General features: G+C 36.0%; 1 gene segment (V, D, J or C); it reads right to left on the bottom strand.

Moving 5' to 3' along the window:
- Positions 1–9221: 9221 nt before the first annotated feature.
- Positions 9222–9772, bottom strand: LOC124976547 (T cell receptor alpha variable 29/delta variable 5-like). The segment is given in 2 exon segments: positions 9222–9571; positions 9721–9772. Coding segments are annotated over 2 exon segments (402 nt in total).
- Between the last annotated feature and the right edge of the window lie 8595 nt (positions 9773–18367).

Genomic DNA, 18367 nt, shown 5'->3' with positions numbered 1-18367 from the left:
CTTTTACAGATCTTAATTTAGACATCCTCTCCTTAGGCAGCCTTCCCTTTCTTTCTGTTTCTGATTGGATGCCTCTGTTAGGTGGTGTATTCTACTCTTCTCCCGTGATAGCTTTTATTGCACTCTATTGTAATATACTCTACAATATTCCATGCTCTCTGAAGGCAGAAACAATGTCTATCTATTTCTGATTGCATCTCCTGTGTTCTCATATATTAGACACATATTAGACATCAAACAAATAAGCTTATTTGTGGAATTTCAAGTAAACAGATTTAGTAACTTCACAAAGATTATGATTTCTCCTTTGTGAAAGGAGATTATGGTTACTTTACAGTGGTGACTTGAGAAATTAATGACAGTTGCACATATATGCATGTATATTCATAGCATATGTAATCATACACACATACACCTATGTGATTGTATTATATGTTCAAACTGGAGTTGAATGCTCTGGAAATGTCTATTTATTCCATTCATATAATATTATGCATGAATATATGTACAATTCAGAGCATAACCATGATTTTCAGTTCTCAGATTCTTCAGGCCTTTTGCCTTATGTGTGCTGTTCCTACTTTTAAGACAATTTCTTGTACCTCTTTTGTCTTTCAACTTGATGAACTGCTACTAAATCTTTCAGCTTTTGCACTCACATCAGGCAGTCCCTGACTCTTCTTTAAGGCTGAGGTAGGGTTGTATCTCTCTGTATTCTTTTATACCTCTCTTTACTTTCCCAAGCTTAGCCCTTGTATCACTTTCCTGATCAGTTACCTATTTAATATAAATTCAGTGAGTAAAGATACCAGGTAATTTCTCATACCTTGTTTCTCTCCAGTATATAATCTGTGTAGAATTTAACAAGTACTCAAAAAATAATTGTTGATCGATTGAATAAAACTTGAGAACAACATTAACTGGAAATTATTGTCCTTACATTACTGATGAAAAGCCTTATATAAGAAGCTTAGAAGTTGACTTACTTGCTCAAAATGACATATCACACTCAAGGCTAGATCAATGATAGAAAAAGCTTTTTTCTTTTTCTCTTTTAAATCAATGATGTTTCCCAAACATACTAAATGAGAAGAGAATATAATGGAGAATGAATGTGAAGACTGAATCAGTGTGAAATTTGAACAAAATAACAGAGATGAAATCATATGTAGCATTCCCTTTTCTGGTATAACTCTATAGAGTGTTTAAATTATAGATAAGTTATCAGTATATTCTCTTATTATAGCCTCCCATCATGCATAGCCATGAAATAGTGTAAGTCTAACAGCAATTAGAATGAAAAATATCCATTGCAACTGGACTTTATAACTGAGTTTGAATAATGTAAAGTCATGTTAAATATATCTGAAAATAAAAGTTGATTTATTGCTTTAGATTATTAGACATAGTTTTGTTAAAAAAAGAAATGTATGGTAACCAGGTTGATTATTCATATGCATTTTCATGGTTTTTGAAATTGTAACAAAAAGATTCATCAAGGCCATTCTCCACATCCTGTTAAAAGACAGCAACATCTTTCATACACTCTGCAGTGTTGCAGGGGTCTTTGGCTGCAACTTTGGGTTTGGGAACAGATTCTTGATGCCTTCAATGCCTGTGATGTGGATGCAGTTAATATCAATAGCAAAATTAAGAGACTAAGTCTCTGGACTGAGAACCTGAAATATGCATAGAACCAAATCCATTCTAAGTATGAAGAGTGATGCTTAATATTTTTCCTCCTTTTATTCTTATTTACATGCATTACCAAAAGGATTTTTGAATTTTTTTCCTGCCTACACCAATGTAAGCAATAAAAATAAGTGGAAGAAATACTACATATGAGAACTGTGTGCTCTTGCTTCTGGGTGTGCTGAGATCAAAGAATCTAATCCACATTGAATTCACAGCTTCATATTCATGTTCAGAAAGATAGAATAAAATGAAAGAACTAATTAAATCTGTAACTTTTCTGTGGTTTTTACATTCCCACAAGGATCCCTGGATGAACCAAGCTAAGCAAAGATATATATCACTCTTATTCTGTTCAGAAATGTCTTTAGCATCTCCTGAAGTCAATGTGTAGATAAAGCCACAAGTAATGCAATTTCCAGAGGCTTCCCCATGCTGCCTGAAAGCCTTCTTGATTTTTCACATCCACTAATAGTAAAGATTTTTAGCTTCAGAAATCAGCCATGAGGGACAAGTTCCAACCATATATCTGCAATTATGACATATACAAATACAACCACAGTCTTAGGCTTTCATGGTGTGTGAATGATAATCAGTCTCTTCTCTGGGTCAGCGATGAAGAAATGTGAGTTAAGAATCTTAGGAGTCCATGGCTATTCAGAAGTGTGCATGCCTTGGTAATGGCTTCTGTTGGGAGGCAGCAGAGTTGGTAGTTTGGGAATGGGTTTTGCAGTCAGGCTGTTTGACTACGAACTCTTATTTTCTCACAAAGCTAGTGATCTTGAGCAAATTCCTGAACTTTCACTGCTTCCTCTTCCAAAATATTCATTATTCTAACAGCTATCTTAAAGAGTTATTGGCACATTAGTTAATGTAATGTGTGCAAAATGGGTGGTATTATAGAAATCTGATCAAATTTAGACATTATTACTATTATTTTTGCTAATTTTTCTTCCTCCTTTCTTCTTTTCCTCCTTCTGATGATGATAATTTATAAGGAATTGGAGGCTGGATAATTTGAGATTCACATGCAGTTCTAAGAAATCATACAGAAAGTGAAGGAAATTAAATTAATTTTAATAAAGAAAATTTGAATAGACATAATCAATGGCAGGGCATCCTGTTATTATGGATTGAAGGGCAATGTTTCTGTAATGATCATACTACCCAAAGTGATACATAAATTTAATGCAATCTCTATCAAAATCCTAAAGATATTTTTTACAGAAATAGAAAAAAGTTCTAGAATCATGTGGAACTACAAAAGACCACAATAAACCAAATCAATCTTAAGGAAAAAAAAAACAAAGTTGAGAGTATCACTTTTTCTGATTTTAAAATATTCTATTAAACCACAGATATCAAAACCGTATGAAAATGGAATAAAGACAAATACATAAATTAGTGGAAAAGAATATAGAGAGGGGGAGCCTCGAAACAAATCCACACATTTATGGTTAATTGATTCTCAACCATGCTGCCAAGAACATACAAGGAGGAAAGGATAGTCTCTTCATTTAGTGGTTTTGGGAAAATAGAAATTCATATGCAGAAAAATGAAATTAGATGCTTGTCTTACATCATCATAAAAATCAACTCAAAATGGACTAGAGGATTAACAGGAAGATCTAAAACTATAAAACTATTAAAAGAAAAGAAGAGCAAAACCCCTGGCATTGATCTGGGCCAAAAAATATATGAAATATATACAGTATAAATATATAAAATATATATTTATATAAATATGTATATATATATATATATATATATATATATATATAAAATCACATACAACAGAAGACAAGTGGGGCTACATCAAATCAAAAAGCTTCTGCACAGTCAAGGAAGCAATCAGCAGATGAATACTGGCTTCAACTTAAAGGCAGCAGTTGCTTTAGCCCCTAATAGGAGGATCAGCCTGTTCTTTAAATCACTGAAGCCAGTCATTGAATTCTCTCTAGCTACAAAAGCCCTAGATGGCACATTACAGTATAAGGTTTTGTCTACTTTGAAAACATGCCATTTGACTTGGCTTCCTTTATCAATTATATTATCTGGATACTCTGGAGAACCCACTGTGACTTCTACAGCAGCACTTGCTGCTTTGCCTCCTGCTTTTGTTATAGAGATGACTTGTACCATTAAACCTCAGGAACCAAACTTTGCTAGCTTTAAACTTTTCTTTTACAACTTTTCTATCCTTTGTCACTTGTCACAGAATTGAAGAGAGTCCTGGCCTTGCTCTGTATTAGTCTTTGACCCAGGAAATGTTGTGGCTGGTTTGATCACTGTGCCACATCCTCAGTCCTTCATTGATTTGAGATGAGAGACTTATGACTCTTCCTTTCACTTGAACACAAAGGCCCCTGGAGGGTTATTAATTGGTCAATTTCAATGTTGTTTTGTCACAAATAATAAGAAGACCACGAGAGGAGAGGAAGAGAGACAAGGGAATGGCTGGTTGGTGGATCAGTCAGAATACACACATTTGTCAATTAAGTTTGCCCTATTTGGGTACAACTTGTGGCTTCTCAAAACAATTGCGATAGTAATATGAAAGATCACTGACCACAGATTAACATAATAGATGTAGTAATAATGAACAAGTTTGAAATACTGCTAGAATTACCCAAATGTGACACAAAGTGAGCATGTTTTTGGAAAAAATGGTGATGAGATGAAAAAGTTCTAAGATGTACTTCTCAACAGTGTTCATAGAGTCAACATTTTCACCCTTGAAGATTTCAGAGAGTAGGCCTCATATTGTGTCCTTATCAAAACAAAATTATGTTTAAAAACATCTGATTCAATGAATTAAAAAACCACCAAATAGCAATTCTAGAACTTAAAAGTAAAGTACTGGACTTTTCAGTGAATGAACTCAGCAAAAAAAAGAATCCGTGGTCATGAAAATAGGTCAGTAGAAGTTATTAAAACTGAAACACAGAAACCAACAACAAACAGTGCCGAGAGTTGTGGAATGCAGTGAAATAAACATATGCAATTGAAGTCTCAGGATAGAGAATGAAGAACAAAAAAGACAAGGCTCGGACTGGAGATTATGTTCCTAATACATGTATCTTTCAGATTTTTATCTTTCAGATGCACATATCTAGAATATTTAAAATCCTGCAAACCTTAGCAGGACAAATAACCTAATAAAACTGAGCAAAAAAGGAAAACTCCATAGTCTATTAGCTTGCAAAAAACTTCTCCACATCATTATTCATGAAGAAAACGCAAATTAAACTCACAAGTAACAGCATCTTATGAAAAAACTAAAATTTAAATGTCTAACAATAGCAGGGGCTACTGGGGGAACTCTCAAATGTCGGTGGAGGAATTATGAATTGATGAAACTACTTTGGGAAATATTTGGTAGTGTCTATTAAAGGTAGACATATGCCTGCATATGAGCAATGAAGTTTACTCATGGAATTAAACAAAATGGAAATGACTGCAGTTCTTACATAGTAGTAAAAAGCTGGAGGCAACCTAAATGCCCATCAACAAGTAAATAAATGACTAAAAGAATTTTAGAATGCTATTTTTTCACACAGAATTAAAAAAAAATTCTGTTCTCCAGTAAAAATGGCTATTATCAGCTGGGCACGGTGGCACATACCTGTAATCTCAGCGGCTTGGGAGGTTGAAGCCAGAGTTCAAAGCCAGCCTCAGCGAAAAGAGAGGTGCTAAGCAACTCGGTGAGACCCTGTCTCTAAATATAGTACAAAATAGGGCTGGGAATGTGACTTGGTGGTCAAATGCTCTGAGTTCAAAATCTAGTACCCCACTTCCAAAAAAGGCTATTATTAAAAGGACAAAAGATTTAAAAAACTGGTGAAGATGCACAGAAAAGAGACCCCTTACACATCATTAGTGGGAATATATATTAGTAGAGCCATTATGGAAACAGTAACGAGATTTCTCAAAAATTAAAAATAGAACTACCATATGGTCCAGCAATACCACTACTAGGTCTGTATTCAAAGCAAATGAAATTAGTATGTCAAAGAGACTCTTGTCTGGCCCATAACCCAGTTGTACTAGGACAGTAGGATAGATTGCTTAGAGACCAAAGAAAATGCTCAGAGACAGTGTGTGAGACACAGGTTTTTTAAACAATGCTTATGGGGAAGGTCCAGTGGCCATGGTTGAACAAGTAGCACTGTTGATGTTCATATGTGAGGCTTTTTCCTTTTTTTTCTTTTTATATATACATGACAGTAGAGTGTATTTTGACATATTATACATACATGGAGTATAACTTATTCTAATTAAGATCCCATTCTTGTGGTTGTACATGGTATGGAGTTTCACTGGTGGTATATTCATATATGAACATGGGAAAGTTATGTCTGATTCATTCTGTCTTCCTACTCCCTTCCTCCCTCTCTTCCCTTCACTCCCCTTTGTCTAATCCAGTGAAATTCTATTCTTCCCTCCCCCACCCTTGTTGTGTGTTAGCATCTGCATATCAGAGAGAATATTGGACTTTTGTTTTTTTGGGATTGGCTTATTTTACTTAGTATGATAGTCTCCAGATCCATCCAACTATCAGCAAAAATCATAAAGTCATTCTTTTTTTTATGGCTGAGTAATATCCCATTGTGTATATGTACCACATTTTCTTTATTCATTTATCTGTTGAAGGGCACCTAGGGTGTTCCATAGCTTAGCTATTGTGAATTGAGCTACTATAAACATTAATGTGGCTGTATCACTGTAGTATGCTGATTTTAAGTCTTTTGGGTATATACTGAGGAGTGGGAAAACTGGGTCAAATGGTGGTTCCTTTCCTAATTTTTTGAGGAACCTCCATACTGCTTTCCAGAGAGTTTTTACCAATTTGCAGTCCTACCAACAGTATATGAGTCTTCCCTTTTCCCAACATCCTTGCCAACATTTATTGTTACTTGTATTCTTGATAATTGCCATTCTATCTGGAACCAGATGGAATCCCAGTATGGTTTTAATTTGCATTTCTCTAATTGATAGAAATGTTGAACATTTTTAACTATTTTTTTGAGCATTCTTATTTCTTCTGTGAAGTGCCTGTTCAGTTTCTTTGCCCATTTATTGATTGGATTATTTGGTTTTCGTGGTGTTATGTTTTTTTCTGCATGCTTTATATATCCTGGAGATTAATGCTCTGAAGTCAGGTGGCAAAGATTTTCTCCCATTCTGTAGGTTCTCTCTTCATGTTCTCGATTGTTTATATGTGAGTTTAAAAATCCTTACTGCTATACACAACTTTGTGGATGAATCTTGTCGATTTAATACTATGTCAAAGAAGGCAGAGCTCCCCAGTGTATACTATATAATTCAATGTGCATAAAGTTCAAGGATTGATAAGCCTAATCAACAGTGAGTGAAATGAGAATAGAGGCTATCCCTGGAAAAGTGGGAATACCAATGAGAAAGGGTAGAGGGGAGGCTTCTGTGGTGCTGGAAATGTTCTTCATCTATGTGGTGGTTACCCAGGTGTATACTGATGTAAAAATCATCAAGATGTACACTTAAAATCCATTCACATTATTCATTGTGTGCTTTAAGAAGAAAGTAAAAAAACATATTAATACCAATTAAAAAGAATATTTTGGAGAGCAGCAATGGAATCCATGAAACAACTGAATACTATCTTCAAGGTTTCAAGTATGAAATCTAGTGAAATTCTCATACCAGAATGAAAGAGAATTCAGGATATTTTCATGCAAAGAGTATGAAAGAGATTGCTAAAAGAATGGATAAGGTTTTACTTTAAATTTATGAGGAAAAAATGATGCCTATAGAAATATGATTTGAAATACTTTTATCCTATTAGTGAACTTAAATAAGCATGTTTATTGAATCTTAATAATAAAATATAATACAATATGAATAATAATAAAAAGTTTCTATCCCCTTTTTGAGGATAGAAAAGAAGTTGGCACTATAATAAATTTTTACTTTATTAGGTCAGGTATGCTCAATGTCATTTTAAATATAGCATGATGGAATTGAATTATTATAAAACATATAGAAATAAAACAGAAATATATAAATAACATGAATAAATGCAATAAATACAATGATAATGTATGTATAATTATGTAAATAAGTATAGTATAACAAAATACATATTATGTTAGATTTTCATTTTTCTCCTACTATTGTGGACCATTCTATTTTTCTTTTTCTTCTGATAGCTGAATTCCTTTTTTTTTTCTTCCCAGCTTGAAATTCCACATTTGAGGAACTGAGAATGACTCAAGGCATGCAGAAGAAAAAAATTTTCATAGAAATTCAGGTTTACTAATGTTCTATTTGCAAAATAAGTGAGAAGCATAAAACCTTGGTCAGTGAAAGTTCAAGGTGAATGTCATCACACTGTCATGGGTTGTAATGGGTTTTATCTAGTTTTCACCCATATTTACTAAATGAAAACAAATCTAAGTGACTAATAGAATTATCAAGGTTAGGTATATGGAAAGGGAAAGAATGTAAAACATAAAGTTTTTGTTTTGGGTGTTGTTAGTTGTTGCACTCATTTCACTACCACTTACTTGTAGGAAAGGAGAATCTCATGTAGATAAATTTGGTCATTTAGATCACTTTAGTTTGCAGTAGAAATTGTCTCTATTTTTGACTAACTGATTATCTGTTGGAGCCTCCTTATTTCATGAAAGTATAGGGAATTTCCTACATCTTTAAAGTTCTTGTGTTCCTAGGATGACCTTGACCTGGTTCTTCACTCCCAACTTTTTTTGTATCCTAGTTCTCAACCCTCTGTATCCACTTCAACTGAGAACATTGGTGGCTACAATACCAGGGTCTTTGCATTTGACAAGTGACCTGACATGCTTATGTTCACTATTCTGATCCACAGAACAGAAATTTATACTGACAGACAGTTTGTCAGATAGTCCAATGTCTGCCTGGCAAGAAAGTACACAATAAACAATTTACTGAAGAATACCTAGAAGTCACATTTAAATGAAGAAATGAATGAGCATGACTGATAACTTGAACACCCTCAGGTACATTAAACGTAAAATCACAGTTATCCAGAAGAAATACTCAGTGGTTATTTCACTTATTTTACACAAAACTGAGGAAGGTTAGTGCCAATACTCTCAAAGGTACATAAACATTCCCTGAAAGATCCTGTGGTAGGACCTTCATTTTCCCATTCCAGACACACATTCTTTTCTCCTAGGATGCAGGGAAGACAGTTGATCCTCAACCCAGGATCAAAGGGTCACCAGGGATTTTTGCGCTTTGGCTAAACCAGCAACCTGTCTCTGAAAGTTAAAAAAAAAAAAAAAAAAAAAAAAAAAAAAAAAAAAGGGCGGGGGAGAGTGATTCGATTGCTTGGCACTCTGAAACTCAAGCAACTCTCCTTATTTGTAAATCTTGCCATGAATTAGTCTCCCAAAAGCTCAACTTGCCTCACCTGCTTCAAAGCATGCTCTCTTATTGCCAGGTATAGAGGAAACAAGATTGTGAGCCTCTTTGTCTGAAACCCCAGAAGTTGGCCTGGACCCCGGCTACAGGTTTGGGTACGGGTTGCGAGTGCCTACCCAGCACTGTGTACTGGCTGCACAGAGGTACATGGCTGAGTCTTCCAGCTGGGAAGCTGCAATGTGCAGAGACAAGTGTTTGGCACTTTGGTTGAGGAAAACTGTGAATCTTCCATCTTCATTTTTGTCCTCAGTTGAAAGTATAGATATCAGGAACGTGGGACCTTTACTAGGGTACTTTTTGTACCAGACAAAATACTCAAACATGTTCTTATGATAGTCACAGTTCAGAATAGAATTTCCTCCTTCTTGGACAGTCAGGGATGGAGGATCTTGCTTAAACTGCCGGTCTCCATTCTTCTGTTGACTATTTGCCCCTGTTTGGAAAGAAAATAACAAATCTAAAATTTTACTCTTAATGTTCCTAGAGAAGACCTGCAGAAGTCAGAAAATTATTTAATTTCCCATCCTGGGAGTATCCCTTGGAGTTTTCTTACTATATTCAAACATCCCATTCCCAACTCACAGTCTGGCTGAAGCCATAGAATCAACAGGGAGGCCCCCAGGAGCCTGGCCATTCCTCCTGTGAAGACTCAGGTTGTTTTGTCTGCTGCCCTGGAAACTGCAGGTCTGACTTTAACTTCCTCCAGTGCATTCATTTCTTCCACAGACCTACTTCACCTGGAAACAGCCCTGTTTCTTTTTATCTGAAGTTCTTTCTCTTTATGAAAGGAAGCACTGCCCCCTTTAGTCCAACTGTAAAAACTTCTGAAAATGTATTTCTGTTACCTAAAGTCAATTTGCAATGTCTTCCCCATAAAACAAGTTGAAATAAGAGATTGAAAGAGAAGGTTTTCATATATCACATAATTCAGCATGTGTGTGATTTGCAGTAATAGAGAAGGACAGCAGAGAATATAAAGAATTATATTAGGTAAAATGATTGGCACATTGTCAACAGGCAAACCTAGACAGACATCTTATTCTAAAATATTAAAAATAATTGGTGGTTATTGGGGCCACATAAGGTTGTGATGTTCTATTTAGTAAAATGGTCACAAATTTAGAGTACAGAGAAAGTTTGATAGTTTTGTCTTTAATTGAATTCTAACATGGTCTTTAGATGTGTCAGTGTTTTCTCTGGTTAAATAAATGACCCAAGATAATTAAATTAGATTTAAATTATGAGTGCTTTTTTAAAAACACAAATCAACACAAAAATTTATCCTCTGTATTAAATTAGTCTCTTAACTGATCCAAATTGGAACTTGGAAAAGATTAGTGTGCTATTTTCAAATGAGAAAAACAACATAATCCTATAAAGTTTATGGACAACATGAGACCTTACTCTTGAAAGCTATCAGAAGATTAAAATATCTGTTTGCCTTCACTCTTGGCTCACATGTAGTGTATTTCTCTATAGTTTATTAGTGGAAGGGCAAGAAAAATCAATTTTACTTTTAGTGCCAATCAGTAGGACAGCGAAGGTAAAGTCCAAGATAATTTGTTTGGAATTAGTTTTAGCAAAAATACATAATAAAATAACATATGATGTATATTTTACTATGGTAACAAATATTTTTGAATTTTTATTTTACTATTAATGAAACAAATATGGAAGTCACGATACCTCTATTTAAATAACCTTAAGTCCACACAGTAACATACTTAGAACATGGTCTAATGCATGAGAATTTTTAATGAGGATCTGTATTAGTGATTGATTTGCTCTGTTCAGGTGGCCTGTAGTGTGGAGTCAGAGATCTCACAAAGGAGGAGGGAGCTCTTTAGTTGGTTCTTAGAGATGAAAGAAAATTAACTAGTTGGCTATGAAGGAAAAGGGCATTTCAGGCAAAGTTATATGCAATTTCAAAAGTATACAATCAAATTATAGCTTGTATTTAAGAAATGTATGAAATTCATTGCAGTGGGAGGTTAATGTTTGGGCATGGGAAATTTATGAGCTAATGCTCAATAGGGCAGTCACTTGCAAATCATGAAGAGTCATGTATGAGGAACTAAGAAGACTGATTTCACAGATCCAGGGGAACTATGGGATTTAGTTGTAAGTGGTGGAGGTTTCTTCCTCACCTGGTCATTTCTACAGAAGGAAGGACATCTCAATCTGGTTCGTATCAGCTGTAAAACCCTGATGCTCTCTTCTGAGGTGTGTCTGACGTGGAAGAGAAGACCTTGACTAGGATACTACAGGGGTAGGAAAGAACAGCGACCCCATGGTGGAAGTGATCAAGAAGTTCCACCTCATCTTCCCTGCAGCCAGTGAAAGCACAGACCTGCTCTGCTGGCTATCTCTGTCCCTCCTGGGATACCCACGCCAGAACTGGAAGAGGTCCTCACACTGTACTTATGTGTCACTTAAGTGTTGCTAAATCACATCATAGAACAATTGGAATCAAATAGAACTTTCTCCTACTGAGAGAGATGATCATCACAAGAACTGATCAGCCACATAAGGAAGGGGATTCCTTTTCTAAGGTAGAAAGATGGCAAGTACTTTGAACTCTCATAAGAGCAGAAGATAAGCATGAATGCTCAGCTCTTTATCAGGAATCTTCTGCATTAATGCCAAGAGTAATTGTAATTGCCCGAAGCATGCTGTGAAGCTATGCTGGCAGTTTTGTTTCTAGGGAAGTAACCACTATTGAGAGCCTAGACCTCAGCCTTGTTCAGTTTTTTTTTTTTTTTTTTTTTAAACAAAGTTCATGCAGAATCACTGGAGAGAGTGACACAATCCTCCCCCCAATACAGGACATTGGTTTGGTTGGAGGAGGGAGTGGGGCAAGTTGTCCGAGTATGTCCACATTCTTATTCGTGTAAACACAATGAGCCACCACATATACATAAAGAAGACTCTTCCCTAACAAAGACTACCCAGTTTTCCTACCAAGAATTTGTGGGGCTTGGGAGTTTATTTCCTTTAATATATTTATTATAACAAGTCAAAATTAGATTGATATTTAAAAATTATTTGTAAAATAATATTTCAAGTAATTTCTTTCTGATGAGAATTTTACTAAAAATGTGTTTTTCTTAGATCTCCACATGGCAATAAATTTACCTTTCTGCACCCATCATTTCATAGAAATGCAGGAAAACATAGACTATCACTTTTTTCTTTCTGCAACTTCATGTTGCTAAATGTATTTTTGGAGGAATACTTTCTTCCTAGTTATGACAGGTTTCTGGTTGTTCTTTCATCCAATAGGTACCTGGACACACCTTTCTTAAAGACAGATCCATTTCCTATTCTACTCATTTGTATCTGTCTAGTGCATCAGTCAGGGAACAGTCAATGAAGTGCAATCTGCATGAGTTCTATAGGATAGGAGCATCATTATAGGAATTTGGCCTCATGCAATTGTGAAAAGAGCCTGGAAAGTGAAGGTCCCAGGGTGGTTGGAGGGTTACAGAAGGAATTCATAACCAGTCAGTCTGAGAAACCAAGCATTTGAAGTGTGAGTTGAAGAGAAAGTTCGTGGTAAGATCTCAGGAAACCATTGCCTCTGTGCAGCTATCATGTCCATGAGTCCACTGCCAGGCCTGTGGTGGGGGTTGTCCAACAGGGTGGTCAATTGGAAGAAGAGCTAGAAACAGAGTGCCAGTAGGAACATGCTGGACACTTCTGAATGTGTTTATCACATCTCACTATGATAACCTCCAGGAAGCAATGGCTAGTATTTTACTTTGGCCTTCCACATCTCACACAAGTTCTGTTTGGCCAATTTCAGCCTGGTACTTACTATACAAAGAAAGAAACTCTGGGAAACTCGGTTCCTGGTTTAATGCAGTACAACCCATCATCATCCACCTCCCTTGTATACTTTGCATTGAGTAGTATCTCATTTAATTATATTTAACCTTCATATAAGAAAATATAAAATCATGCTTTTGTTTAATATGATGCAGTTATCCTTCATACAGTTTAAAACATATTCACCCTTTCCCCCCCCCCCAAAAAAGTATAAAACACTGTCGCTTTATATATCTTCAGGTGAAGTTCATTCTGTTTTAATTGTTATACTTCTTCAATATTTTGTAACTTTTATATTGAGATACAAGGCTAGCAAATAAAACACACCAATGTAGAGAGTAGAAGAATGAGAGAGAGGACTAAAATAAAGAGAAATAATTGTCTATTACACACAAGCCTACATGCGTGGAAGAAATACTTGTAATTATTTGAGTTTTCTTTCTGCAACTGGTCCTGAGTGTAGCTGGTATGCGTAATTTCTTTCTTTCATTACCTGTTCATTATTCTTTCATTTTCTTTTTCTTCAATAAGCAAGCTTTCTTGGTTAGTGGGGTGATAATCCAAGAATCTGTGTGTTTAGCAGTCCTACTTTTATTGGGTTCCATTAAGTTTTATAATTCACCCTGTTGTATTGTAGCAATCCATTTCACCATGGAAGGCAGCATCAATCACTTCCAGCAGGTGAGTAACTTTCTTCTTTGCTGGCAGATGACTGGCAGGTCAAGATGGTCCTTCCATTCTGCATTGTCATGTTTTGCATATCATGGTCTCCCAGCTCAGACACTCAGGCATCTCCATGTGGAGCAGGTGTACAGTGATTCTCAGGCCTTCACAAGCTGTGTCCAAATTTGTAGCTGGGCCACATGTGCCTCCTGAATCAAAGAGATTTGGGACATTTGCTAGGCTCATTTATATATGATTTAAAGAAATTTGAAATAAATGCACTTAATTGACTGTGAAAACAAAGAGAAGCCTATTTAAAGGGTTTCTTTTTTCCCTTGGTTTTCAGCAGTTTTATCATATGTTTACAGATGCTTTTCTCTTTTCAATTTGTGTTTGTTTTGTTTCTTTTGCATTTGTTTTGCATTTACTCTGTTTGGGGTTTGCTGAGTTTCTTGAATCAGTGAAGACTCTCATCAACTTGGGAAATTCCTACTTATAATTTCTTCAAATATTGTTTCAGTACCATTTTGTCTTTCTCTCCATAGTTTCATTTCCACAGATTTTAGGTTATTTGAATTGTCTCACATAATTGTATGCTCTGGTGGTTTATAATATGTTTTTCTTTATTTGACTTAAGACATTTTACATTGACCTGTCTTCAGATTCAGTAATCCTGTGTCTCCATTCCAGTCTAGCATTAAGTTCAGATATTACATTTTGCAATTCTAAGGCATCCATGTAGTTTTTAAAATGTATACTAAGATGCTGTTACAACATTCTTTTGAAATATGTGATTAAAATAATTTTCTGTTGAAAACTGATCCATTTTATTCATTTTCTCTTAATTTCTTCAACATATTAATTAATTATTTAAAAATCTTTATGTTTGAATTATTTTTTTGACAGGTAGCTATTCATTACTTTATCTCTTGATTATTTGTCCCTGAACTTCCTTTATCACATTTTTAGTAAGTTTTATGTGCTTATAAAATCTTTGTAATAATACATAGAATCTCTGAATTATTTTATCTTTCTTTAAAAAATTAACCTTGTTAAATTACCAGATAACTTGGATTCTGTCGAATCTTTTTTTAGTCTCTGGAAGGGCAGGGCTTTTTATTCTTTTCTTTTTTGGTGGTTGTTTTATTATTCTTTCTTGCCCTAGACACAGCCCTTACTCCTAGCATGTGGTAAGGACATGGAGACTGAGTTGAAAGCTCAAGATATTCAGTAACAATTCTTCACTGCCAGAGCCCTATTGACTTCTTGCACAGTGCATCCTCTGAATCTTCCTGGAGCTTTTAGACCTCCAGAAGCTATTCTCTGCTAGGCTTCTGAAGTTTTCTTGCCAAGCAGGTGTAGCTTATGTGTAGACTCAGCAAAACACCCTACACAAATTTTGTGGCCCTCTTATATGGGGCTCACTTCTCTCCATACCCATTTCTTAAATCCCAATACTATTCACAGACCTAATTCTGTTTTTTTTTTCCCCCCCCTGCTTTCTGCTGGGGCTTCAAGTCCCTGTGCAGAACTTTAGAAAACACCTCCAAGGGAGACATGCTGAGTGAATGTGGGGGTTACTTTTCAGACTTGCTTTTTTCTCACATGAATTGTAAACTTCCCCCATCTACTCTCCTTGAAAAAACAGTCATTTTGTATGTATTAACAGTTTTATAGTTTATTATCAGCTACATTGCAAGGACCAGAAAACACTTTTTTTTTTTTTGTCTTAAAATACCATTTCTTAGTTCCTCTCTTCTAGATGTAATTGTCAGCTTTCTTCAATGGTCAAAAAGTTATCCTATGTGTTCATAGGCATGTACTGTATCAGTCATATCTTTCGAAGAATATTCAGGAATGCTTTCCACACTTAAAAAGGAATTGTGGTCTCCCAAGAGCTAATATTTTCTTATCTTCAATTAGCGGCATGAGTCTTTTCATTGTTCCTCAGTATAGCTATCCTCATCCGAACTTTGTGAGTTTACAAATGTGCTTAGTCATTTTCGTTCTTTGCATCTTTTACCTTGACATGTTACAATATACAGACAATTCATTTCGAGAAACTTGTTTACTTTTAATTCTGCTATAAAACGAAAGGCACCTATGCATAGTATTTTATCACTTGCAAATAGCATTTTAGGTTTCATGTTTATGATTTGCCTCGCTCCCAGTCTGTATATGTATGCGTTCCTTTCTCCTCACCCTTTTTTTATCCTTTAGCCTGATTCACTCCTGTTAAATTGCCCTATTTTGAGCTGAGGCATCGCATACTCCAGAAAACATTTTCTGAATGACATCTACTTTTTTTTATAACAACTCTGCTCTCGTAATTTAATTCTTCCCTGTTTTATAATAACTATTTGATAATAAAAATATGTTCCCCACTAGAAGATGTACTCAACAAGAGAAGGAACTCTTAATTTATTTGAAGCTCCCCCACACAGCACTAACAAGTATTCAGTAAATGTTTGTTGAATAACTGAACTTATGGAAATTGTAATTGTAGGTGGGAAATAGTCTCATATTATAGATGAGGTTTCTAAGATGAGGTAGAAAGAAAGTGATTCCCTTGTGAAGATGATATGCACACTCATGATGGGAAATTAGCTTTTTTACAATGGTTTCTTCAAGACATAAAAGATGCAAACAATACAAATGGATATTATTGAACATAAACAAAATGAACAATTAAGCAGAAAGTAAGAAATTGGAACAGGCTTTAAGTCCCAGCTCCTCAGGAGGCTGAGGCAGGAGGATCACTTGAGCCCAAGAGGATCTCTTGAGTCAGCCTGCAAAACAGGGTAGAACCTCACCTAAAAGAAAATAAAGTGGAACAGAAAAACAAATGGAGCATTACAGAGCATGATATTGACTTTTCTTTGTCACTTTAAAGTTTATCTTTCCTATTTTTTTTCACATATGAACATAATATAAGGTAAGACTAAACCTTATATTAATATATTAACCTTATATAATAAACCTTAGACCAAGGTAAGAATAAATAGTATTCAGGTTCAAAATATCCATTTTAACATAAACCCTTCTCACTGGACTTCAGGGCTCCTCCAACTGGAATTACTGACTTCCTGATTCCCTGACTTGGAGTTAGGACCTTAGGAATGATTCTGTTTGGGATAGAATACTAACCAAACTGAACCTATATTAGCATTTCCCACTTTAAAAAAAATTCTGAGTCATCAGGTACATGCTTCTCAAAACCGTGTGAGTAAAAGCTTGCATCCATCTCTAGCATGTTTTGGGTTCTGAGTCTGCAGCCACACCTCTGGGTTCAAGCTTCAGGTCGTGGGAGGCAGTGTGTCTCCACATTACAGAAGCAGGTGGCCGAGTGTCTGATCTGGAATGCAGAAAGTTTTGTCCATCTTTCATGCTAACAGTGCCCCTTTACTTTTCCTCTTCTGTTTCTTCCCCATTTAGGTACATTAGAAAATTTTGGCATTTTCCCCAGGGATCTGTTTGTGCCAAAGTAAGCCATAAAAGACATAAAAAAGAAAGTATAGGTGAGATTGGCGCTTTCTTGTTCTTGGATATGAAAAAAATTGAGGACTCTGCTGTACATTGAGTTGGCTGCTCTCTCCTGTCCAGAAAGATAGAATCAGATAAGACAGAGTGGATCAATCTACAGCTCTCCCCTAGAAACACTATTCCAAGAGATCTCCAGATGAGCTTCATTCCAATGTGAGTTGTAGCTCATTTAGAAATGCTTTCTGTAGGCATTGAGAGATGCAAGGCAGTAGGATTGCAGTTCTCATCACAAAGGGCCTACACTACCCCTGCAGGGCTGGGTTAGGTGGTTAGCTATCATTCATGTGCAGGCTGCAGGTGACTAGAGAGCACTGTGCCCCCACAGCACAGAAGTAAGAGGCAGAGTCCCCAGGCTGGGAATCTCTGATGTATAGTTGACTGTACCGTTCCTTAGAATTGACCATGGATTTCATTCTTCCTTTTTCCTGCACTCCTGAAGCTATATAAAACAAGGATATAAGCTGTCCTCCAGGATTTTGCTGGAACCACTGTATACTGGTCATGGAGAGAGAATAATTGCACATGAGGGAGGAACTCCTCCCCTCTTGGAGGTTCAGGATGTGGGGACTCTGCTCCACCTTCATCTGTGCTCTTCTTACCCCTATTAAAAAAGAGAAAAATAGACAAAGTTGAGGATCATTGCAAAATCACTGTAGCCATTTCCAAGCATAGGAAATTTCTATCATTTCCTTCCTGACAGTGGAAGACTAGGGAAAAGAGACCTGTGTTCTCTTCCTTCCTCCATTTCTTGCATCCCTCCCTTTGTCCTTTCTAAATTCACTTGTGATGGTCCTTTCGGTTCCTCTGGGCTTTTCTTGACTTACAGCAAATCTGTATCCACAGGAGACCCAACAAGACTCCTATTTGTGTCTTCATGATTCTTTGCTGTAGGAATGTACCTTGATGTCAAATGTCTTCAAATATTTCTATGGGTCATATCTTGAATTTAGAGCTAATTTTGCTCCAGTAGCAAATCAACTTCATGAGTGAGATTCAGCAGCAACTTCAAAGCTTTAACACTCAGTTTCATGACTCCACCTACCTGTGGGTTACCTTTCCTGCCTTGTGGAGTGTGAGAGAAAAAAGCATAGGAGGAGAGGTGGTAGAAGAAAGAGTAAGAGGAGGGAGGGAGGGAGAGAGAGAGAGAGAGAGAGAGAGAGAGAGAGAGAGAGAGAGAGAGAGAGAGAGAGGTTGG

This window comes from Sciurus carolinensis, chromosome 2 (genome assembly GCF_902686445.1).
Source record: "Sciurus carolinensis chromosome 2, mSciCar1.2, whole genome shotgun sequence".
NCBI lineage: Eukaryota > Metazoa > Chordata > Mammalia > Rodentia > Sciuridae > Sciurus > Sciurus carolinensis.
Note: the sequence above shows the minus strand (reverse complement) of the source record. Positions and strands in the feature narration are given on the sequence as shown.